General features: G+C 38.2%; 1 protein-coding gene across 1 annotated transcript; it reads right to left on the bottom strand.

Moving 5' to 3' along the window:
* Positions 1-1,277: 1,277 nt before the first annotated feature.
* On the bottom strand, positions 1,278-24,377 carry wfdc2 (WAP four-disulfide core domain 2). The gene is made up of 4 exons (XM_039776570.1): positions 24,190-24,377; positions 16,198-16,335; positions 10,605-10,742; positions 1,278-1,529 (listed from the first exon to the last, which is right to left on the bottom strand). The coding sequence occupies exons 1-4, from the start codon at positions 24,284-24,286 to the stop codon at positions 1,396-1,398; spliced, it is 507 nt and encodes a 168-aa protein (XP_039632504.1). The 5' UTR covers positions 24,287-24,377; the 3' UTR covers positions 1,278-1,395.
* Between the last annotated feature and the right edge of the window lie 522 nt (positions 24,378-24,899).

The raw sequence follows: 24,899 nt of genomic DNA, 5'->3' as shown, positions 1-24,899 counted from the left end.
GTGCCTTCAGATATAGTGAAACATTTACAAATATCAAAAAAGTACTATAAAGGGCAGTAATTAGAAATATATATGTATTTATATATTTGGTGTGACAATGCTTTACCTTTAGAACTGTATCAGTTCTCTTAGGCGACCATACTATCTTTTGCCAGACTCTGTGTTCTCCTTTTTGCTGGTGATAGTTCTTTATAGTCTTGGCCACTGCTCCACGACAAAGTTGGAATAAATCTGACATCTTCCTGATGGTATTGAATGATGAATAACCATCTGCATGAACTTCACAGCATTGAGAACTCCATTAATTCTGACCAATTTTTTTTTTATATCAGTATGCTGCTGCTGTAGTATCTCTCTATCTCTCTCTCTCTCTCTCTCCATTTACACAAATGCAGCTCCTAACTTACAGGGAATCTCTGCTGCACTTCACTTTTGTCTGCAGACACTCATCATTAATCTTCTGCAGACAAACTGCCTCATGTATACACAGTTAATTTCAAATTTTGACTTGTCAGTCCAAAGCACTTGCAGCCTCTGTTTAGCACCACAGTCCTTGTGTTTTTATAGTTAGGTGAGTCTCTTGTCTTTGTTTTCACTCCTCTTTCAAGACAATCACTTCTGACAAGACTTCTTCAGACTGCAAAGCAGCATACTTGGTTTTCGGAGGTTTCTTTGAGTTCAGGGCTGATAGCAGTGCTCAACGTGTTGAGATTTCTAAAGAAAATTCTTCATCTGCTGCATTCTGCTTCTGTGACCACTGTGTTTCTGGTTTTCAACCTTGCCAGTTTCCTTTTGCTTCTTTAAAAGAGCTTTGTGGAGAACTTAAAAATGCAAGTTAATTCTTTTGCTTTGCTCACTCCTGAATTGATAACTTGAAGGTTAAACTGTCCCATCAGCCATACCCTCACCTTTTAGTTTGGTTGTCCTTTGCCCAGATTCTACACTTGTTTCTGTTTAAGGTAATCGGTTTGGTTCAATTAACACATGATAAATGGTCAATGACAACTTTGTTTAATCACGCCCAGGTCTATAGACCTGAAAAAGTATCATGTTTTTATCTGAAAAGTGTCCTGTTAGCTAATATGTTACTTTCGTTAATATAATACAAAACATTTTCTTAACGTCTGGAAAAAAAATTTCTATAAAAAATTGTATTATGTCTTAAGATTTTTGCACAGTATTGGATGTATGTTTTATTTTTCATTGTTTGTAATATGTAGGCCTTGGTTTTGTAATATTATCTTACTTAAGAAGTCCTTCAACACCAAGCAAACAAGTCATGATTGCTACATTATACTTTATTAGTTTGAAAGCTGACCCCTTTCCAGAAGCAGCAGCTATCTATACTGGTCAAAGCTGTCTGTGGCCACCAGTTGATGATCTCCTGGACTGTGTTTAGCAGGGATCGCTGCAGGCTGAGCCACAGGTGGTACGGCAGCACTTCTGTTCCTCTGGACAGTCGCCATCATGGTAGCAGAACTCTGCACACATGTGGGTAGTCTTGGGAAGCTGGCAGCGACCTGGTTTCACTGAGAATGGGTTAAAATGAGAGAAGCATTAGTGGAGCTAAAGGTTGCTTTTGTGGAAGAGAAAAAAAATACCAGATTGTTAGTACAGCTTAAAAAAGCTAAAAATTTGAATAATATGGGAAAAATTCCCGTGATATTTCGAAAGAATACACTTACTAGCAAAAAGTTAATTAAAAGATGGTTAATATCTTGTGTGAGCATTGCCTCTTCACTTGTGTGCTTGGGTTTTTCTACAGATACTCTACTTTTATTTCCACATCCTTAAATCCTTGCGTGTACAGTCAAAGTAAAAAAGTATGTGAACCCTTTGGAATTATCTGGTCTACTGCATGAATTGGTCATAATAAGTGACCTGATCTTCATCTAAGTCACAGGTACTGATATACACATAATGAGCTTAAGCCAATGACACACAAAAAATTCTACTCCTTATTTTACAAACACATTCAACGTTTACAGTGGTTGTGGAAAAAGTAAGCGAACCTTGGGATTTAATAACTGGTTGACCCTTCTTTGGCAGCAATTACTTCAACCAGGCGCTTACTGTAACTGCAGATCAGACCTGCACATCGTGCAGGGGCAATTTTAGCCCTTCCATATGCTTTGGTTATCTTCTGTGTATGGCTCTCTTCAAGTCTTTCCACAGCATCTAAATAGAATTGAGATTTGGGCTCTGAATGGGCCACTCCAAAAGGCAGAGTTTGTTCTTCTGAAGCCATTGTGCTGTGGATTTACTGCGATGTTTGGGGTCATTGTCTTGATGCACCACCCAGCCACTTCTGAGCTTAAGTTGACAGACAGACACACTGACATTATCCTGGAGAATTTATTGATAAACTTGTGAATTAATTTTCCCCTCAATGACGGCAAGTAGTCCAGGCCCTGATGCAGCAAAGCAGGCCCAATCATGATGTTCCCTAGACTATACTTTTCTGTAGGGATGATGTTTTGATGTTGATATGCAGTGCCCTTTTTACACCAAATGAAGTTCTGCTTGTTCCTCTTAAAAAGTTAAATTTTGATTTCATCACTCCATAAAACATTTTCCCAGTACCGTTGTGGAGTGTCCAAGTGCTCTTTTGCAAACTTCAGGCGTTCAGCAAAGTTCTTTTTTGATAGCAGTAGCATCCTTCTTGGTGTCCTGCCATGGACTCCTTTCTTGTTCAATGTTTTGCATATAGTTGACTCATGAACAGAGATGTTAGCCAGTTGTAATGACTTCTTCAAGTCCTTTGCTGTCACTCTAGGGTTCTTCTTTGCCTCACTGCTGACTCTGCGTTGTGCTTTTGGAGTCATCTTGGCAGGATGCCCACTTCTAGGCAGAGTAGCCACAATACCAAATTGTCTCCATTTATAGACAGCTTGCCTAACAGTAGACTGATGAATATCTTAAATCTTTGAGATGACTCTGTAACCCTTTCCAGCCGCATGATTCCCATCTGGATATGCTTCTAGTCAAAAACTCAAACTTTATAGTGTTTTTATTAATCAAAGTATTTCTAGGCTACACCTCTGAACTCGTTTCATTAAATAGACTCCAGGTGTGCTAAATTCTGACTGCAATGAGCTTTGTAAAAAGTCATTGGCTTAGGGTTCACCTACCTTTTCCAACCTTCAGTTTTACAGTTTGAATGATTTATTCAAAATGGTCAAAAATTCTCTGAAAATCTGTGTATCTTTAGTTAAAGGAGACTGTGTTTGTTCAGTATTGTGACTGACTTGAAGATATGACCATGTTTTACTGTATATGGGAATTAGACATAAATATAGATAATTCCTAGGGGTTCACATACGTTTAACTTTGTAAGTGAGTGGAGCGATTACCCATTTCAAGGTTAGAACATACCATAGACCTGCTGGGATAGATCCCAACATCTTCTCCATGACCTTGTGATGACAAATTTGGGTTCATAAAATGGATGAGTGAGTGAAGATGGTTTAGTTCCACTTTCTGAGATGCAGCTGTACTGCCTGTGAACCACTTTGCACAACAGAGATTTAGCATTCCATGCAGACGTGTAGTGGAAACCTTGAGAAAGTTATCAACCGAGTGGCTACTTTATACATTCCCCTTACTCTTCCCATTGTGCTCAGGCAGTGACACCATTATATGTGCAGACACTGCAACTTAGGTGGGTGCAGGTCAAATGGGCAAAACTATGAATGCAGCATGGTTAAGAGGATGGACAGAATATCAGATATGCTGAAGCTTTTAGAAATGACAGACAGTTAATCTGAAATGGGCCATTGCCCAATATGTCATAGCAGTAGCTCTACTATATTCAGGAAAACACTGTGAATGAAAGTGTACAAATAAGTAAGCACAATTTCTACAGTTTAGCACACACGCTTTAGTTAGGCAGCTAACAGACCTTCAAGAGTCTTGGCAAGAATGCAGTTGACTACCAAACTGAGTTCCATTTCTGTCAGGCATTGCATTGGGCCAAGTAACATCAAAATTTGACATACAGTATGCCAGGCAGTGTTGTATGTTGATTAGCACATGTATGTAAGGATATTGCTATACTCTGTACACATGACAGTAATGACCCCATAAATGTACACATTTTAATTGGTAGATAGCGTTGTAAACGGTGTTCTGAGATTTAGGTGTATGAAAAACAGAAATTTCAAGGCAAGGTTATTACATTCACTAATCATGGAGCTGGAGAGTGATAATGTATTGCATGCTGATTAGCATATGCAACTATGAATTCCACTGTATTTTGTACATGACATATTAATGACCTGGTCGGCACGGTGGTGCAGTGGTAGCGCTGCTGCCTCACAGTTAGGAGACCCGGGTTTGCTTCCCGGGTCCTCCCTGCGTGGAGTTTGCATGTTCTCCCCATGTCCGCATGGGTTTCCTCCGGGCGCTCCGGTTTCCTCCCACAGTCCAAAGACATGCAGGCTAGGTGGATTGGCGATTCTAAATTGGCCCTAGTGTGTGCTTGGTGTGTTTGTGTGTGTGTCCTGCGGTGGGTTGCCACCCTGCCCGGGATTGGTTCCTGCCTTGTGCCCTGTGTTGGCTGGGATTGGCTCCAGCAGAACCCCGTGACCCTGTGCTCGGATTCAGCGGGTTGGAAAATGGATGGATGGATATTAATGACCTGATAAGCCTATAAGCTTATGCAGAGTTCCTCCTCACTCACACTAATAGACCAGAATGTAGAAAAAGGTGTGTGGATCCATTCTGCTGGGCTCCAGCAGTGCAGGCTTGTAAAGCTGGTGGTGGCATAATGGTGTGTTTTTTTTTTTTTTTTTACGGCAAAAATGGGATTGCTTGATATGAGTAGAGCAACATCTAACTTTCAGGAGGTATTGGAACATTTTTGCTGATCAGGTGCATCCCTTCATGGTAGAAGAATGCCTTTTTTTCAGGAGGTGCCATAAGGAACACCAGTAAGTTAATTATAATGTAGTGCCCCCCCACAATCATCACCTGTCAATCAGCTAAGTTCTGTGATCTATTCAAAGTAAAGATCCAGCATCTGCTAACTTGCTACCACTGTTAGACACAATGGAATTAACAGGGCAACACTTTTCTGGCTTTTTCTGAGTCCAACACTAGATTAGTTCAAGCCATTCTGAAGGCAAATATGGGATCAACTTTCTATGAGCTGGGTGTAAACAAAGAAAGTGACAACTTTGTACAGGAGCTTTGAGGTGCTTGTGTGTTAACTTTCACAATTATAAGTGTGAAGTTTGCATGGTTTTCTTCACATCTAAGTGGGATTTCTTTTGTATGTCCCAAAGATGTACAACTTGGATTAATGATCAAGCAATAAAAGGGACCTGTTATGAGTAAGTGTAATGGCACTGTTCAGGATTAGTTCTTGTGTTGTGCTCAGCATTGCTGAGAAAGGCTTTGTCCTCTGTGGACTTGAACTGAATAACCAGGTTAGAAAATTAATGGAAGAATGAGAGGTAGTTTTAGCCTCACTATCATAATAATAAAATGTGTATTTGTAGTATTAGTCCCAGGACCCTGAGTAGAAATATACAACCTTATAACGCACACTGACTTAAACCAGCTGACCCAGGCGTGAGAAAAGCCTCCCTTCAGGGTACAGTGTTCTCCTTATAGCCTGACAAACCACAGAAACTGGAAGCTTCATCATTTTTTTTACCCCCCACAGAATTGATTAACCTTAACCCATGCATAGCAATTCACATTTTCTTAATAGATCCTAAAAGCTACATAAATGATTTACAAATTGACATTCTTGGCCGTGGAGACCTAAGACGGTCTGTTTGTTCAGTCAGAAGGATCTTTGCCTACTTCAATAAAGCTTAATTGATCGTCCATAAGTGACTCACACATGAATGATGTAGTCTGGCTGACAGTATTATTGTGTCAGCCAGAGCATCGAGGACTTTTTCATTCACTTAGTGCATGCTTGCTTCTCACTTTTTTACAGTTGGTGAATTACTGTACAAACAAAAACGTACTTTTTATTGACTTTCCAGAATAATCCTGTTAGACATTTATTTAAGGGCAGTTAATTCATAAACTAAAATCTGCATATTTTTGTTCTAAAATTTGGCAGCCTACTTTGTGCAGTCCGATTAATACACTGACACAAATTAATATTTCGACGTCTACAGAGTGAACATATGCCAATCAACCAGGCACCCAGTAACTCACCCTACATTCACCTAGAGATTTCTGAACCACTGAAACTCAATTATTTCCTTTTTCTCTTAAGGTTTTTAAGTGTAAAACAATATGAGATAAAAAATAATAATTATGCTTTTCAGTGCTTCAGAAGCTTCAGAGCAAACAGAAGTGCTGGATTTATTTTTCAGTAAAAACAAAGAATTGATTAATAATCAAAATACGTTTGCAAGCACTGTATTTGGGAGATGGCACGTGACTTTTATTACTTTTGCGCTCCTGGCTGTACATTTTAGAGGCTTCTTAATTTTCAATGTTAATGTTACTCGTCCTGCAGTGGGCTGTCGCCCTGCCCGGGGATTTGCTCTTGCCTTGTGCCCTGTGCTGGCTGGGATTGGCTCCAGCAGACCCCCGTGACCCTGTGTTAGGATATAGCGGGTTGGATAATGGATGGATGGGCTGGAAAATGACTTACATTACACGTCTCAAGGAGCTTTTAATATATTTAATCTGACTAAAATAACACACAAACACACACAAAACTAGCTTGCAACAACCAACAAATTTGTTAACAGAAGGCTTATGCAGGAAGGCTATCTGTTTGTAGGATTAATAATTGGCCCAGAAGCCTTCGCAAGGCAGGTGTGTGAGGAGAGCATCGGTGAATTAGGTGTCTGCAGTAAGGAAATGAAACCCGTGCCTCAACGGTTTGGTTTTATGGTAGGGCTTTATTATTTTAAAGGGTCTTGTATTTATTCAGTATAGGTGTATAATAAGAGTCAAACGGTTTCAACTAATTGTAAGTTTTGTTTTTTAGATACAAGGGGGCTGGTCACGTTTTTTCTTTAGTCTTTTCACAATGTAATGTTAGTTTGACTTGCTTTGTGTTATTGTCGCATTGTTTATAGATTTTTTCTGTTCATTTCACTAGTTTTTTTTTTTTTTTGGTTTGTGGGGTTTTAATGCATGTTATGAAGTTTATTTGTATTCATAGAAGCCTTGACGAGTTGTATCTTGTTGCTTGTAATTAAAATTATATGACGCTCTAAAGGCATGAGCATTTGTTTTAAATGCCGGACTTGTGCTAACTGCCCTTTTGATTTGAGAAGAGAGCGAATGTTGGACGGCGTTATTGTCACTGCTTGCATGATGCGCGTGTTCAAGTGACGGCTCTCGTATGAATAAAAGCTTTGAGGTTGTTCCTGTCCTCACAACAATAAAGCTGTGTTTTGTTTGTCTGTGTGTGTGTGAAACCTGGACTCGCCTCCTTCTGTTTTGTGCACATTTGTGATCCGCACATCACAATCAACTATTTATACAAACGCATTCAATAAATGTACAGGAGTTCATAAATCCAAAATGTTCAAACATATGGTGTCTGACAAACGTTTGTTCTCTCTCTCTCTCTCAACATTGATGCAGATAATTTAAAAACAATTAAGTGCAAGATCAACATGTTTTTAGTATTCCGTTTCTCTATACCTGCTTAACAACAGGGAAAAAAATCTTCCAAAATCAGTCTCGTTTGCCCATAACTCTTCTAGTAGTTTCTTCCTTTAAGCTCGTCACACATTGGCGGAGATAGAAAACAAAAAACAGACGTCGGTTTCTCTGCTTTGTTTTCTGTTTCTATCCTCCGTTTTATTACTTTATTTAAAACCAAGCCTTACCGCGATTGTGGTCCGTTTAAATCGTGTTTATCTGTAGTCGGCGTTACCGCGTCTTTTTTTCAGTGCGCGCCTTCTCTCTCTCTCTCTCTCTCTCTCTCTCTCCCGCCCCCCGTCCCTCCGCGTGTATTCGCGCCTGTTCAAGGGTTCTCATAGCTCCTCTTCCTCTCACTCTTGAAACTCCCCTGACGTACATTCTCCTTTAATGAAAGGAATGCTGCTCTCCCAGATTCATAATCATATATATATATAAATGATTTATATGTATTTATCTTAGCTGTATCCCTGATTGTTACACCTGCTTAAGCCAGAGGACTCACTAGGGCAGGGTTAATGTTAGGTCAAGTGTACAAGTACAGTGAAACTCTTACTTGCCTGTCTAATCAAGATTTAGCACATCTCCACTCTCTGGTGTCATGATCAGGGAGTTTAACTAGTGAAACATGGGCTCTGGCAGTGTTGCGCAAGTTCACACCTCACAAGAATTAGCTCAAAGTTCAGCTCACACCGATTAAAATGAATACATTCACGTTCATAGTTCATCATTTCAATTTTGAACTAGTTCATGTTCAGTTCATTTTGTATTTTTTAAGGAGTGAAAATAAATGAACCATGAGTTTACTTTTTTCAGTTTTGCATGCCTTATTGGGCTATTACAGTGTATTTAAATAAAATACAATAACTATGAAGAATTTTTTTTATTTAAATACACTTTATTGAGTTATACCCAGCAGCAAACACATATAACTATATATGCTAATATCCTCCCGGTCAAAAAAGAAATTAAATAGATGCAAGTATACATATAAATTACTGCTCTGTTTCCATCCATATGACAGTAGAGAAAAGCCAAGCAAAATGACACCTTTTATTGGCTAACTAAAAAGATTACAATATGCAAGCTTTAGAGGCAACTCAGGCCCCTTCTTCAGGCAAGATGCCTCGAAAGCTTGCATATTGTAATTTTTTTAGTTAGCCAATAAAAGGTGTCATTTTGCTTGGCTTTTCTCTTCATTCATAATGGCTAACACGGTACAACACCCTAGTACTACATCCATATGATACAAACGGTTACTGCGGAACCAGCGTGTAGCTGAACTAATCTATTATGCTACTGGTCAAAATTCACGTCACATATTGCATGTCCAATGGGGAAAAATATAAAATGGCCTCGCAAAGTACATTTTCCTAAAAGCGAAAGCATAGCTTCACCGTGTGCTCGTTTCAACGGGGGTGCAGTTTAAGCACCAGCAGTGCCTATTTGATTTTACTTTATTTTTTCCCGAATACAGATAAATGGCAAAAAATTTGTTCAAAATAAATATTGGTAAAAATCCACTATTTGTGCTTATCCGAATACCGTATTCAGATCCGGCTCCACCCCTACATTACAGGGTAAGGAAAAAAGTTTAATCTGGACCTAAACCAGATCCAGAATGTCACATAAAACTGAACTAGCTCACGTTCAAGTTCTTCACTTGCAGATATATTATGTTAAGTTCACCGGTCTTAGAAAATTGAGTTTGTTCAATGAACGCTCTCTTTTGAATTAGTTCATGAATAACACTGGGCTCTGGCAGGGTAGGATGCCCTTGAAATGTGCATTGTCTACATGTACATATGAGAGAAATGGAAGCCTTGGGTGCACGCATACAGTTCCTTCCCAGGATGTTAGACGGAAGGCAACTAAGCAATTGTCAGAGATGTCTTTTAATCAAAAGTGAGGCCTAAATGGAATACCACAGGTGACAATGTCTCCCAGTCACTATTTTACAAACAGTCCAAGCAGGGATTTTTTGTTGATTGTTAAGGGTGAATTTCACAAAAACATAAGTTTTCTTCCCACACAGAACCACAGACACTTGAACAGATCAAGTAGAAATTCAGACATATGGGACACCTAAAAATCAATGTGATATCATTTTTAGGAATTTGGTGAATAGGGTTGTGGAGATTGTTGTGCTGGATGACATAATTGTTCTAATGTATGGGAGCACTGGTGAACTGTAATAGAAAAGAGGTCATGTATGGTGGTCTGAAGACTTGAAGCTGCCTTATTGGTACAGGAAAAGTCAGTATAGAATTGGGTGGGGAGACTAGGAGATGGGAAGGAAGGAAAAACAACAGCAGAGTGAAAATAAGAGAGGGAGAAAAAAGTGAGACCAGCAACCAGAAAAGACCCCCACCCCCAACTTACTGAATGGGTTTCAACACTTGGAAGCAAATTCTTATGAGTGGCAATAGTAACTTTACTTGTAATTGTGTGTTTATTCGTATTGTGCTATTATTGATAATAAATATGCCTTTTTATTTATATTTTTTTTATTCTTCTTGAACTTGTTCTGGATGCAAAGGTCTACCATAAAGCACCTCCATTTGCAGCACTGTACATTTTATTTGATTTATTCTCAGAATTTGTATTTCTTACTACTTGCCATTAACCCTCCTAAATATGTAACTGCTCCCCTACAGTTCGCTGTTATTATGTTACGAAGGCCTGGCTATTTGTGCTAGTAGTAATAGTATTGTCACGTGTATATATTACAGTAAATGTCTTATTTGTTTGTCAAGCCAATATCCGCTACTTGGCTCAAAAATAAAGACTGGGTTTTTCATTCACATTGTTTTTCTGAACAAAACAGTGCTGTTTTGTGATGACCTGTTTTGATACACACATAATATAACTGTGAAAGGACCAGCATGGCTGCTGTTCCTCATGCACTATCATTGGTATTTTGTGGAGATGAGGGGACAATAAATGCACACAAATGAAAGGAGATACATACATACCTATGTAAGGTTTCACACACTCATGACCACAGCCATTGCTACAGCATTTTTTAACACCAGGGCAGTCACTGTCATTGGCACAGTATTCAGCACATGTCCCCATTCCAGTTTTTCGTCTCGGACAAACGCCAGGTTTGGCTGAAAGAGACACATACATAGTCAATTAGTGTTCATTGTGATTAAAGGTTTAAAGTTACTTCAGCCTTCTCAGGTAGTAGCAGTTCATTATTTGCAGTGGAATGAGGAACCACGCATAAGAAAGACTGATGATTCTCTATCAAAATAAAATATCATTAGTTAAATTAAATATACAAGATCTGTACCGGTTGCATCTTACCTTCATCATGAAGGAGAAACGTCCACAAAAATGAGTGTATAGAATATGCCCGATTAGATTTTCCTACTTTCTAACGTCATAATATGCCAATAGTGGTTTATAATGAACAACATATGCAGTAGATTTTAGGTTTGGTTTTTTTTTACTGTATATATGATGGTTTCTTCATAACCCAATCTCATATAGATAGATCATAAGTGTGTATCATTCCGTCCATTTTCTAAACCCATTTATTGCTTTTCAGGATGACAGAGTCAGAAGCTAACTGTGTACAAGCCTGTATCCGGGATAAACTCTGACTCAAGGAGTTCAATCGTTTTCATGCATTTGTGGTAGAAATCAAACCTACTAATTAAAGAAATAAACTTCTTCTGTAGCAGGACTAGTTTGATAAAACCTTCTGAGTCAGTAGTCAAGCAGGAGAAAAACCTGTCCATTTGCCTTATTTATTACTATGCAGCAAATGCTTGAACAGGGAGCATTCTTTACAGCAGTCTGTTGCAGCATGATCAGAATGGTCAGTAATCAAAGGGTAGAAGTCTAGTTTATAAACAATTGAATTAATATAAGTGTCAATCAATGCATACCTTTTACTGTGGTTGGTTTACGCATCAGATAACTTAGGAAATAAAAGTCTATTTTTGTTGTACTCTTGTTCTTCCCATATCTCTAGGTTTAGCCATCACCCTTGAAATTTCTGTGTATGTGACAACTGTCCAGTCTTGTTGTTAAAGGGCACCTGTTGATCTCTTAGTCATCTTTTCATACATTTTGTGTATTACATCTTTGTCTTTGCTGTTCATGTGAGCTTTATCTGCTTTCCTGATATGCCAGAACAGGTTTCTGACATTTATTAACCCTTTAATATTTCTAAGATGGATGCTATATTTTAATATGGAATGCATAATATAATACTTTATCCTAAATGACCGTGACACCTAAATGTAATTTTCCTTCCACACATACTGTATATTTTATTGAAAATGCAGCACATATTGATTAAATGGTGTGCATAGGGTCACCTGGAAAGTCACTGCTGAAGATTGAACTGTTAGCTTTGTAACTTGTTCTGCCCTTTCTTATATAGTTCCTCTGTATTACTGGACCAGTGCAGTTCATCACTGATGCGGACCCCCAACTACTAGTAGCAGTGCAACACCTCCTCATCCACTTCCTGAATAATGACCAGGTGTAGTGTCTCTTTGGTGCGATGAAAGTCGATAAGCATTTCTTTGGTTTTGCTGGCATTTCTCAAAGTTCTCCATTCTCCATGTCAATACACCCTGTAAGTGTAGATTCATTAGAGAATTTCTGCTAGTAACACGCTATACAGTATACGAGTGTGTTTGTTTCAAGTGATGGAATTAGGTAAAATAGAGTGAGCAGATGGAAGTCAAAAATCAAATCACTTCCATATTAGTCAGGATCAGAGACTACAAATAACAGAAAACAGACATCCTGTGCAATTGTGTTTCCTTAAGCAGGAAATTATGGTGTGTTTCAGATATTGAAAAAATCCATTGAGCTTGTGTACTTGACTGGAAATGTATACAAAAACATAAAGTACATTCTGAATAGGAATGCTGATGATTGAAACAGTGAGGTCAGTGTATAGTACTTTAAAAGTTGACTGTTACACTCAAAATGTTGTGCTTTCATTTCATTTTTGTAATAATTCTGACCCCTGACCTATTCATCCCAGTTTATGTTTTCCAGTTTTCCTCTTACATCCCAAGGTCATGCTTATCAAGTGTGTGTGGGCCCTGTCAATGAACTGCCACTCTGGGCTAGTGCTGCACACAATGCTTCCATCTTTTAGAACCCTCAAGTTATATGTCTGGGTTGTCAATATTTCAAAAGCTGTCCTAAACACAGTACTACTAACACTGCTAAGGAAAATTGTGCCCCACGATTTTGGTGTCTGCCTTTTTGCAATTTTTATTTGTTTACCTTACATTTTCTTTATTCAGGCTGACAGTGACAGAATGAAGAAGATACATTACAGTGCCTAAAACCTTCATAGCATCATTTAATGGTAATAACCAGTGTATGTGTTATTATCTGAAGACCGTGTGTTTGGTTAACTCTGATGTGTATGCGTGTTTAATAAATAGGACACTTGTGAACAGCCTCGTTTTTATGCTCAGATTTGTACTTATGACATTATTTTTATTGCATAGCATATGACGGTAATGGAGTGCATATACTGCATGAAAATTGCACCCACTGTGTACACATATACTATACATACTGCATGTAGTAGGCCTGCACCTACTGTACGCACAAGTCTATGTACATTTCTGAATATTCCTGCTTTTTATTTTTTTTTATTTCAAGAACCAAAAGAAAAACATGAAAATTGAGTTTTTTCATCGAGTTTAACTCCAAGCAACCTTTATAATTAACTTCCTCTTAGTAATGGGTATATTATTGTATATACTTTTTGTTACTGTTGTATCTCTTTATCCAAGGCAGCTTAAAGATCAGGATACATTGCATTTACAAGTACCTGCGTGTGTTCCAACTATAAAACATACTCTATCCTTCAAAAATTTGGTGTTGCCCAAAAATGTTCACATTTCTGATAAAAATGCATCATTTTTAAATATGGTATAATTACATTGATTAAATGTACTATCTTGAAAATGTATGTCATGGAATAACCTTCATTATGCAGAACACCAACGAGCTGACAAGTTTCTTTAGAAAGCTGCTCTATTTTGCCTATTTTTGAGTCCAGAACTGAACTTTTGGAATGCCAGTATCTTGGAACCTGAGGAAAGATAATTTAGTTGCTTTACTGAACGGAAAAGCAGGTTTCAACTGTGTTAACACAATTACAGAGGCTTCACTAATAAATAAATAAGCATTTAAACATGTTTCATTAAGGATGAGTGTAACAGAGATATTAATATTTCTTTATTATTAATGTTCTAGCTATCTAGCTATATATATTTTGTCATGCAACATCCTTTATAGAGGCTCTTTCTCTTTTTAAAATTTAAAATTGTTATTAAAATTATTAATTATTTTAATGTAATTGGTTAATGTTATTAGTTATTAGTAATTTTAAGATTATTTGACCATACATTTTTTTTGATGAATTTTTAAGCTAAATTGAAGCGCTATTCCTCTCAACACAGACTCATGAATCGGCCTGCCTCAATTACCTCTTAGACAAGCTGAGAACTTGAGAAATGGCACACGGTGAGTGTAGAAGATCTGATGCCTGCCCACATATATAACATCAGAGAACATAAAATACCCATAAAAAAATGAAAATGGAGCATTTTTAACATTCCTGTATTCACCTGGTAGCACTGCGATTAGTTCTGCCTAAAGTGCTCTGCTGTTACGCCCTGTCGGAAGAGTTGTTCAGGGTGAAAGGGGGAACATCCGGCGCAAGGACAAAATGTTACAAGCTCGTTTGGAGATGGAAGGTGAAGATCCAGAGCGAGGATAAAACTAAGTGAGTTATGGTGAACTCGGGCACTGTGATATTTGGGTACTGCATAGAATCACTTATTTCAGATGCTATTTTAATGCTGGATGAGTTTCATCAGACTGAGTGAAAAAACGGGAGGAGTACTGGAGATTTTTGTGAAATTGCAGTGACGAAATAGGGAACCCATTATAATTTAAAACTAAATGTGTGATCCAGGCCTTGAATTTCAGACTGAATTAGTCCATGTCTCTGCCCAGGAAAGTAAGTTACATCATCTTGGCTCACTCAGCAACAGAAATGAGTCACTGTGTGCCAATATCTTTTTGATGAATCATTCTTAATGCTGAGGACTTCAAAGAAGGAATCAAGACCTATTAGATCTGTTTCTTTTGTGAACACTGCTCTATCCAGCTCTTAATACCTTTAAATTTAAATGTGGGGCACAATCCAAAATGGTCTGACCTCATCCAATGATAGGTGATTTCACATCTTGGGCCAAACTTATTAGTGTGCCAACTGACTGTTTGGTAGCTCAACCGTGCGGCTGGGTCCCCCTTCCTCCATGATCTGTGCCCTAGGCGAATGTCTAATTTGCTGCAATGGTGGCGCCAGCCCTGACCTCCTCTAACTGCCACCTACAAACCTGTATTGACAATAGCAGCTCTTTGTTATCCAAGCCAGGAGTTTTTATGTGGTTGGTGAGTGGGGGAATTGTTGGGTCAAATAAAGTATAATCTATCATCTAATCTATATGTTTATACAAGCAGGGAAGTTATTATGTAACTATATGTATTTAAATTCAAGGCATGGTGGTGCAGTGGTAGCACTGCTGCCTCATGGTAAGGAGACCAGGGTTCATGTCCTGGGTCCTCCCTGGGTGGAGTCTGCATATTCTCCCAATGTCTGAATGGGTGTACTTTGTTATCCTCAACAGTCCAAGCACATGCAGGTTAGGTAGAATGATGATGCCAATTTGGCCCTAGTGGGTGTGTGGTAATTGAGTGTGTCTTGTGGTGAGCTGGCTAGAGGATTATTCCTGCCTTCTACCCTATACTTGCTGGGATATGCTCCAGTCAAATGTTGCCATGCTCAGGATTAAGTGGGCTTAGAAAAGGGTATGGTATGGAAGCTAGATAAGATAGTTGTTGCGCTGGGACAAATGCTCTGGCTATCTATCATGGGGGGAGAAGAGTTCACCAGAGTAGGCCAGGTTTTCAGAAAAAATTTAGATTCTATGAGCTTTTCTGGACTGGAAAGGACAAGTAAATGTATGACTCTGAGGGAGAAGCAGGTTTGAAAAGGCAATTTATGACTTGTGTCTACAGTGTCTTCCAATAATTGGCTTCTTCTCTCTACTCTCTTTACGATAACAGTGAAAAGACACCAGATGGAAACACAGGCTGTGAGCATACTATAGTGATATTCTACCAGTTATCAATAAATAGGGGGGACACGCCTGATGGACTGACTTTAGCAGATTAAAGTGGCAAAAAGGCAACATATTTTACATAAAACAACTCAAAACTGCAGTGGCTTAGATACCTGGTCTGCTACCCCTGTAGTGTATTTTTCTGGGGGGATTTGAAGCGTGACCCTTCTGTTTATTCATACTGTATGTGTACTTGTGTAAATGTATAAAAAACTCACATTAGTTTGCTCCACATATCTAAATGTAGTGGACTAAAATACAAAACTATTCATTTCTCTCTTCTGCATGTTGATGATAACATTTTGAAGAACCAGCCACAAGATATTTTCTGACAACAAAGCAAACAAGTCTAATTGGCAGAGAACAAATCGAGAGGTCTTACTAAAGGCCGGAGGTACACATACGGCACCGCAGCTGAAGATGCAGCACTTGTCATTGCTGGGACATTCGTGGTCATTGCTGCACACTCTTTTCGAAGGCGTCACCTGCAGCTTTTTGGGGCAGTGGCCTGGCTTCACTTCTGTAGAGGAACAAGGGAGCAGCTGTGATTCCTTTACATCACTTTCAAGATTTCTGGCTGTTCCAGTTTTTAAATCTGGTAATGCCAGTTAACACAAATATGTCTAGCAAAAAATGCCATGACTCCTTGGGATCAGCCACTTTATTCTGTCATTCTTGCATATTTGATGTGCTATTTAGTTGAATTTCCTTTCCTTTCTGTCATGCACAGTTCATACAATTCTCTGTTTCATTTTAAAACTGTAATTGCATGGTCAAGTGGTTTGAGGGATGCATTGTAAAATAAGGACCAATTAATTGCCCAACACAGCAGCAGAAACCAGGCACACGTAACACATAAATAAAGAGGATTTGACTGCTTCTCTTTATTTCTGTTTATGCCTCTCATTATAAATTGTGCAGTGAAAATAAAGTATAAGGAAGCATAGAACATGTTCACCTAGGCATGGAGGTCATGGGATTTGTCCAGTTCATATTTAAGACCTTCACTAACTCTATTTATAAATTACTTGTATTGTATCTGTAGTTGGTGTATAACATGCTGGGCGTCTAAGTGGAAGTGTGGATTATTAAAAGTGAATAGAATATTATTTATATTAATATATATATATTTTTATCAGTAACCCTCCATTTTTATTCTTTTTTTTTCCTCAGTGATGTTAGCGAGTTACAGCTCAGGTACTCACTTGTAAGCCCAGCTCAACTCCCTGTACTGCCACATTGTCAATGGTGTACTGCCAAAGGCAGAATCAAGACATACACTTTCTTCAGTACTCTCTGGCCATTGCTCTTCACTTGGTGTCATTTCAGTGTCCATGGTGCTTCATTTGATGTCATTTTGGGGTGCCACCTAATATTAATATTTTTAATGATACTTAAAAGAAATGGCATCCTTCTCAACTTTGCAGATTTTTGCTAGAGTCGCATCAAAAATAAATATTATCTAGTATCTCTTATTCATTTTTGTATCAGCCTATTTAGGGGCATGTGCAACAAAGTATGGAAGAAGTGGCTTTGGCCAGTGAGAGTGGCCTCTCTTGTTTCTGCCAGTAAGTTTATGCCCCATTATTCCTTCTGCTATTAAGCTCAAAGAGACACTAGTCTGAGTGACTCTTGATTTCACTGCTTGGCTCACTTCCATATGACACCAGAACATTCTCTGTGATTTGGGTAGGTAGCCTTCTGCTACTCTTAAACGGAAAAATGTCTTAGCTACTTTATGGGCTGCCTTTTCTAAATCATCCCCTAAATAGGGTAAACACGTTAAAAATATAAAAATAAAGTCAGACAAGAAAAACTGAAGCCCATCCTTTGCTCAAGGAAGTGTTGTTTACAATCAGTCACATTTTCTTACTCTTGTTCCTAGTAGCATGATTCTGTGGCTTTTAAAAGTATATAACGCATGCCTGTTATTACCGTACATTATATTTTTATTTTAACTTTTCATTGTTGTATTTTAGTAGCATTTTTTTTTTTGTCGATCATTTTCAGGAAAACGCAACACCTTTTTAACATCCCATCGCTATCACATGGCTGCTATACATGCAATACATGAATGCTATGTGGGCAATGTGTGACGGCATCACCGTGGCACTATTTAAACTGGCAGTGTGGGTCTGCTGCCATCTGCTACCATCTCTTTATATGGATATTTAAAGCAAAATGTCAGTGTCTCTGAACTGAATTGATTTAACTGATTTGCACAGGTTGGGAACATGCACTGATACAGCACTCCACACACTTCATACAATTCTCTGTTTCATGTTTATACTGTAATTTCAGGTCAAATGGTTTCAGTATATATTTCACTATGAGGGATCCTTTAAAAATGAGGACTGATTCACTGGCTGACACAATACCTGCATGAGAAAGCAGGCACACACAACACCTAAATAAAGTGGATTTGATAACTTCTCTTTGTTCCTATTCATGCCTCTCATAATAAATTGCACAGTGCAAATAAAGTATAAAGAAGCATGACCATGTTCAGCTAGGAATGGAGGTCATGAGATCTGTCCAGTTGAAAAGGGTTTCGTTTATTATTTGGAGCCATGATTCCTTGCTAGTTTACTGACTATTTTTCTGGTTTGTGGATTTAACTTTGCTAATTTGTTTGCTTTCCTAAGATTAACTTCTTTTCATCTCCTTTGTCATTTTAGAATTCTGTTTCTCAATGTGTGCTCTTGGCTTGATAACTAGAAGGCAAGAAGTGCTGATATCCAGCATGCTGTTTTTAATGTTTCTTAATGTACCTGAGTAAATCTGGGCACTAAAGCCTCTAGGTGCTTTACTGCCGGGAGAAACACCATTCTCATATCATTCAGTTTCTTGAGTCTCCTGCATAGTTTAAAAGTCTGCATGCACTTTTCTTTATATTCATGAGAACCTTTCTCCTTGAGAGATGTGGTTACTAGTAGCTTGTCTAGTGCTTTTCTGATCATATTTTGATAACAATTAGAACACTCAACCTATTATTTCTGTTGAAATTACAATATTTCTTAGTAGTTAAATAAATAAGCTCTCATTTTCTATCATCAATATGTTCATTGTAGCAGATGGCTGGGCCCTCTTGCCTGTATAATGGAAAGACCGGGGAGAGAATACATCCATTATATTCTCCGGGGCACTAGATGGCAGCCCTCCTGGGTTGCACCGGTGCCTCAGACTCCCACAGGGCTCCATGGAAGTAAGAGTTCAGCACAGCCCTATTGGGTTCCATGGGTACCACCAGGGTGTGCTGCAGGAACTGCAGAACCCTAATTTTTCGGGCTTATGCTTCATCCGGAAGTGCTTCCAGACCACACTGACAAGTGTGGGTGCAGGATAAAAGGAGCCCCCTGCCACTACTCGAGGAGTCGGAGTGGAGATGTAGAAGGCGAAGCTTGCCAGGAGGAGTGGAGGCGGACTGATAAGAGAGAGAAAGAAAGAGCTGTGGACAGTATTATTTGTGCTTGTAACTGTGCTGTGTGGGTGACAAATAAAAAGGAAGAGTTTCCCAAGGAAAAAATAAAAAACGTGTGTTGCTGAACTTGTGTTCATGTCTGCCAGTCTCGAGTTAGGGGAGTGGTGTGCCCACTGGTAACCACACCATATCTGAATATGTTAAAATGTTTAACATTTTCAGTATAAGCCAGAATAACCAGGTGATGTGCTGATTAGCAGCAGATTAAAGGAAAGACAAAAATGACAGGAAAATGTACATCCTGAAGTTATGGTGAGGCTGAGAAGACCTGGCATTTGGGTGACATTTGAAAAATGTCAAATAAAGTCCAACAAGGACAAATGCCTATGCTGCAGAATTTGGGACTTACTGAAAAACACAGCTGTATCCAGTGACAAATTCAGTAAGTCAAGCAAAGTGTTACTCCCTATTACTGCTACTCGTGGGGATGGTTTACCAGCAAAGACCATTCATAGAATTGTCAACATTTTTTTCGATTTCCAAAATTAAAATAAAAGAAACATTCCAAAGCAGACAGACCAAAGAGTTAGCCTTCATTAGAGTCAATTTTATTGATTGACCTTGTCAGCTGTAGCAGTGCATGGCTTAGCACTGAGACCATAAGGCTGTTATAAACATAGTTGTGAAACTCAGAAGGCCCGTACTTTAAAATCAGAAACCTTGACGCTTCGAAATTAATATATAAGATAAGTGGCCTTTTTGTTTTTAACATTTGCTCTGGTACCACAAAAAGTATTTTTAAAAGACACCAGGAGATCAGCTTTGTAAAAATAAAAATAAAAATTCTTTCATTTAGAAAGTCAAGTTTATGGAGCAAATAAACACATGCCATGAATGTGAACAAATGTCTTTCACTGCTGCAGTTAAAGCCCACCTGCTTAATTCCTTACTGCTATATTTACTCCAAGAAAAATACGTCAAAACGATGACATTTTTTCAACAAGAAAAAATGTTATTATGTGTAACAGAAACAGGTTAATACCAAACATTCAATATAAATGCAATAGGAAAGGTGCGATGAATGTCAGCTGCTGGTACTGATGCAGATTTGTACACAAGTCACTGACGCATATCCCGATATTTGCACACTTTTATGTTTGTGAGGGAGTACAATGTCAGTGCCTGATCCACTTGAACGATGCTGCCCATTTGAGTTATTGTAGGTTACCTGAACGCAAGGCTTAGTGACTTCCACATTCCCCTGTAAACAGACATTGACATTTGTAGCATTATAAACGGTACTTAAGGAATTAATGTCTTTCTCATCCATTAATATGAATTTATTTATACACTCTTCATTTATTTTGGACAGGAATATAGTTTAGATTTTCTAAAAGTATGCCTTCTTGGAAAAGCTGCTTACAAATTCCTAGTTTGTCTTAATATTTTGTTACCTTTCACATTAGTACATGTCTAGATTTTAAAAGTTTCTTTCCCGCTCTACAACTACGTTCTCAATCATAAACTATAATGATGGACATTACCCTACTAATGATGGTCTTATTTCAAACATTAATCATTTTCTCCTCTTGTGGAACACTTCTTTGGCCTAGATATTTATCTGATTACCATTTTTCCTTTTGAATCCATCTAGAAACCTTTATGACTTACTTTTTCATGTTATGAATATCACACGTTCTCTTCTTTTATCACTACTTTCATTAGTTTTTTCAGCTTATACAGAATACATGAGCCATAAATGCTCCACTGGGTGCCCTGCTCTGTGAACTTGGACATTATCACCCAGAAATCTATGCTTCTTGAAAGGAGGGAAGTGCTGCAGGATGGGGTGAAGGTGATCACCAAGAACTGTTAAAGTGATTAGTAGTACAGCATTTACCTTATGGGTGTGAATCTGTGCTAAGAAAATCCATAAACACAACTACAGCATGTTAACTTGGAGCCCTTCATGATGGTAGCCAACTACTGAAGCCTGTGGGCTTCTTTAATGTTCAATAAGTAATTCATCTAGTCCAAGCACATTTCTGTATTGCCTGAAACCTTTGCAATGCTACATTTGCAAATATTCACAGCACCACTGGGGTATCTTGTTTGTAAAATTCTTGATGAACCGTTCCTGATAAAACAAGCTGCTCTGGCATTATTTTTAAATGGTGTAGTCAACATTGATTAGGTTTAGCTTTGTCTGTTTAACTAAATTATGCACATTATGAGCCAGGTGTAATAAGACCACTTTTTGTATTTTTATATACAGGTTTGGGAAGGCAGTGACGTAAAATGCTTAAATCGGCTCAAGAGCCACATTTTTTAGTGACTGTGCTGAATATATATTGTACTGTACTGTGGTTATTTTTAAAATTAATTAGAAAGCATACTTTAGAAATAGATTAGAACAAAGCACTGAAATTCAAGTAATCAGTGTAGCATGGTGGCTATGGCACTGGGATTTAAATGAAAAAGCTGACAAAGTTGTTTTTTTTAATTTGCCTGATTCACAGCATAACCCCTAAGAAAATCACTTATTCCACATTTGCTGCAACTGTAAAAAATATACAGTTATACTATTTGAAGAGGTACATTTACAGTATTTGCACAACATTATAAGCATGGGAAAGGTAGTTCTATAAATGTAAAATTGCATTACTATTATTAAATACAAAAATATGTGCACATAACAAGGATCTGAATTTATAAAGCATAAAAATTAACTGTGTGAATAAAATTTCTTCTTTTTTTTACTTATTTTTAGTATTCTTAAATTCAAAATATGTGAGATGTTATAATGTGGGTCTGTATTTATAAAGCACTTTGACAATGCTTTATTATTATTATTATTATTATTTGTCAAACACGCGTGTCAAAGGATTACCTTCCAGGCTTATCTGAGGTACATAAAACCAGCCCAGGGCGAGAGGGAGTGTTATCTCTAAATATGTTCTCTCCTTCTTCCCCACAGTATTGAAAATTGCTGACTGAGGGGAACAAACTCCCCGCCCTTCCTGTTGGTGCACCATAAAACTAGAGGACAACGGAAGGAGGCATCCTTTTGTGATCTGGTTGAACTGCAAGACAGAGCTCCGATAAACAAAGAGAAGACTGGAAAAAAAAAACAAAAATGCAAGCATATTCTCTATGACATTATAAATAAATGGCTCAGTTTTGCCCAGCTGGAAGCTGACTGAGAAAATGCAAAATGAACACACACTTGGGCAAAGGAAGCATCTTCTGTCTATAATGGCCAATATTAATAATAAATTCACCTTGTTATTAAAAAGTGATTGGACTTTTCAAATTTTTTGTGGTATACTTAATTAGTATACTTAGCATGCTTAATTTTATTATGTTTTGTTTATTTGTATTTCTGTTCATGCAGTCTATTCTAATTCTAAATATGCATTTAACTTACTGATAAAAGCTGCTTCCCATTAATCTTTACTGTGATATTGAAAAAACAGATGTGCCTTTCTTTTTGTCTTTATGCAATACTAATCATAGGGTATTTAATACGTGAGTCTTTTAAGTTTGCATTAAGCTTTATTAAAAAAAGACAAGCAGAGCGTGTACATGAGTGGGCCCTGCAAAAGTCCAACACCCCATTTAGGTTTGGTTCCCGCCTTGTGCTCAGTGCTGCGAGGTCAGGCTCCATCCGGTCCCTTGAAAGCTTGGATTGAGCGGGTTTTACAATATATGGTTCTGCATATCACGAAAGTTTAAGATTTATTCAGACTTTGAGGTTTTGGTCTTCTTCCATCTTTGTTTCTCCTGAATAGCCACTTTTTAAGTTTCAGATGCATCATTAAATAAACTATTTCACTCCTGCGTCTATCTGATACATTAGCTATGAACTTCAGGATAAGCGCTTGTGAAGGAGCCAGACCTTTGCTCCTCATTATTAATAATTGTACTGTGAAGCTGCCAGCTTAAGTTGGAAACCCACTGGCATGACAATGTGCCCAAAAACATGTTTATCATAAATGCCATCTTCATGAGAGCATTTACATTTAATTTGTTGGTAAATCTTCAGCGCAATACAAATTAAAAAAAAATCTACTTCTGGATCATTTTGTGGGAGGCAGACTTGTGGATTGTTTTGTCTCAGTCAGCAGTCATCTGGGTGCTCTTAAATGAACCAGACTCACCCCAGCCCGCCAACATTCTTGAATTCGCTGTACTCAGGCTATGCAGCTCAGGAAACATGCTGCTAATTACAAACATGTACTGCCTGAAGTTTGCCAGGTCTTGTGATGGACTGATTTGTCAGGCTTGAAACGTGCATTTTTCGATGTCTAATGAATTCGGACACCATTAGAGCTAATAGGAGAACCAAGCTAGTACTTCTGGCAGGCACGGCTGGTACTGCTGTAGTGTTTAACATGGTATTGTCTTGTCGTGGAATTGGGTTGAAAAAGTGGCATTTGATTTCAACTCTATATTTATCATGTCATGCAGAAACAGTATTTCTCTTTGAAGACTTCTGGTCCAAAGCCAGTCTCCTAATTTTGGCCTGTTGCTGTACTAACAAGGAATTTAGGAAACTCTGCTGTGTGAGTCAACCAAAATATGCAGACATTTCCCAGTGGAGGAAAGTGTTGCAGACTTGCTCCTCTTGGACTGTGTGTTCATGTCAGCAGGACATGAGGAAATCATTCAGCCAAAGACAGACTTCTCATCTGAACATACAATATTTACTTTATGCAGCACACTTCACAATTAACAATATACAGTAGCTTGCTAAATATTCATTATATTTCACTGTTATAGGAATGAATGTTCTATACATTTTAAGCACACAGTTATACAGTGACTTACTGGTGGTGACCGGACCTGGAACTTAACAGGTAAACCATGCTAAGTAACTGCCCAGAAGAAAATAACAAGGATATTTAATCAGTTTGCTGAGGAAAATTGTTTCCAAATGACAGACTAGCTCACCTGTGGGAAGGTCTTTTCTAGTGGCGTGAGTTGCATCCAACCATCCAATGAGAACACAAGAAAGTACCAGCAAATAGCATGTCTCTCCAGTCTTCATCTTTTCCTTGCTGAAGAGGTGGTTTTGGTGATGTGGGAGAATGGAGAGTGGGATTAAAGCTTGTGATACCAAGTGGTTGAGCAAGAGAGAGAGAGAGGGAGAGGGGCTGGAGGGGGGTGTTGGGTGGGGATACATCTTGGTTTCCAGGTCCTAGAGCCTGTGTTGTTTCTGTGCATTTTTGAAAGAGGTACTTTATTGACTTTTCATAGGAGCTTCACACAAAAAGACTGAAACTGAAAATTCAGCTGCTAATGCCATGATGAAATGCTATAGAAAAATTATTGAGTTAAATTTTAAATAGAGAAACCAAAGAGATGCAGAAGATCACAAGCCTTTAAATAAAAAATGTTGTTCGTAGTAGAACATTTTAAGTACTGCATTCAGGTAGCAAGCCGATAAACATCATGTGGTGCCAGACAATGTTAGAAATATATTTACTAAGAAAAACATTGATGCATTCAATACTTATTTTTCTTGTTGAAGAGACCTTCTGGGAATCACATGAGAAGTTTGAAAAATTGGAGAGCTGCTCATAATTGTGCCAGGAGTCAGCAGCTCATCTGAGAGGTATGGGAATTTTGCAGTCATCAAAATGGGACATCAGTTGAGCTCA

Source organism: Polypterus senegalus, chromosome 14 (genome assembly GCF_016835505.1).
Source record: "Polypterus senegalus isolate Bchr_013 chromosome 14, ASM1683550v1, whole genome shotgun sequence".
NCBI classification, from domain to species: Eukaryota; Metazoa; Chordata; class Cladistia; order Polypteriformes; family Polypteridae; genus Polypterus; species Polypterus senegalus.
This window is presented reverse-complemented; position numbering and strand designations above follow the sequence as displayed.

Bases quoted from the DNA above. Each gene is read 5' to 3' on its own strand.
- wfdc2 (XM_039776570.1), bottom strand. From the start codon at position 24,286: ATGAAGACTGGAGAGACATGCTATTTGCTGGTACTTTCTTGTGTTCTC. The intron at 16,336-24,189 runs GTGAGCTAGTCT...GTTCCTCTACAG, and splicing joins TAGAAAAGACCTTCCCACAG to AAGTGAAGCCAGGCCACTGC. The intron at 10,743-16,197 runs GTAAGACCTCTC...TGTCTCTTTCAG, and splicing joins ATGTGTACCTCCGGCCTTTA to CCAAACCTGGCGTTTGTCCG.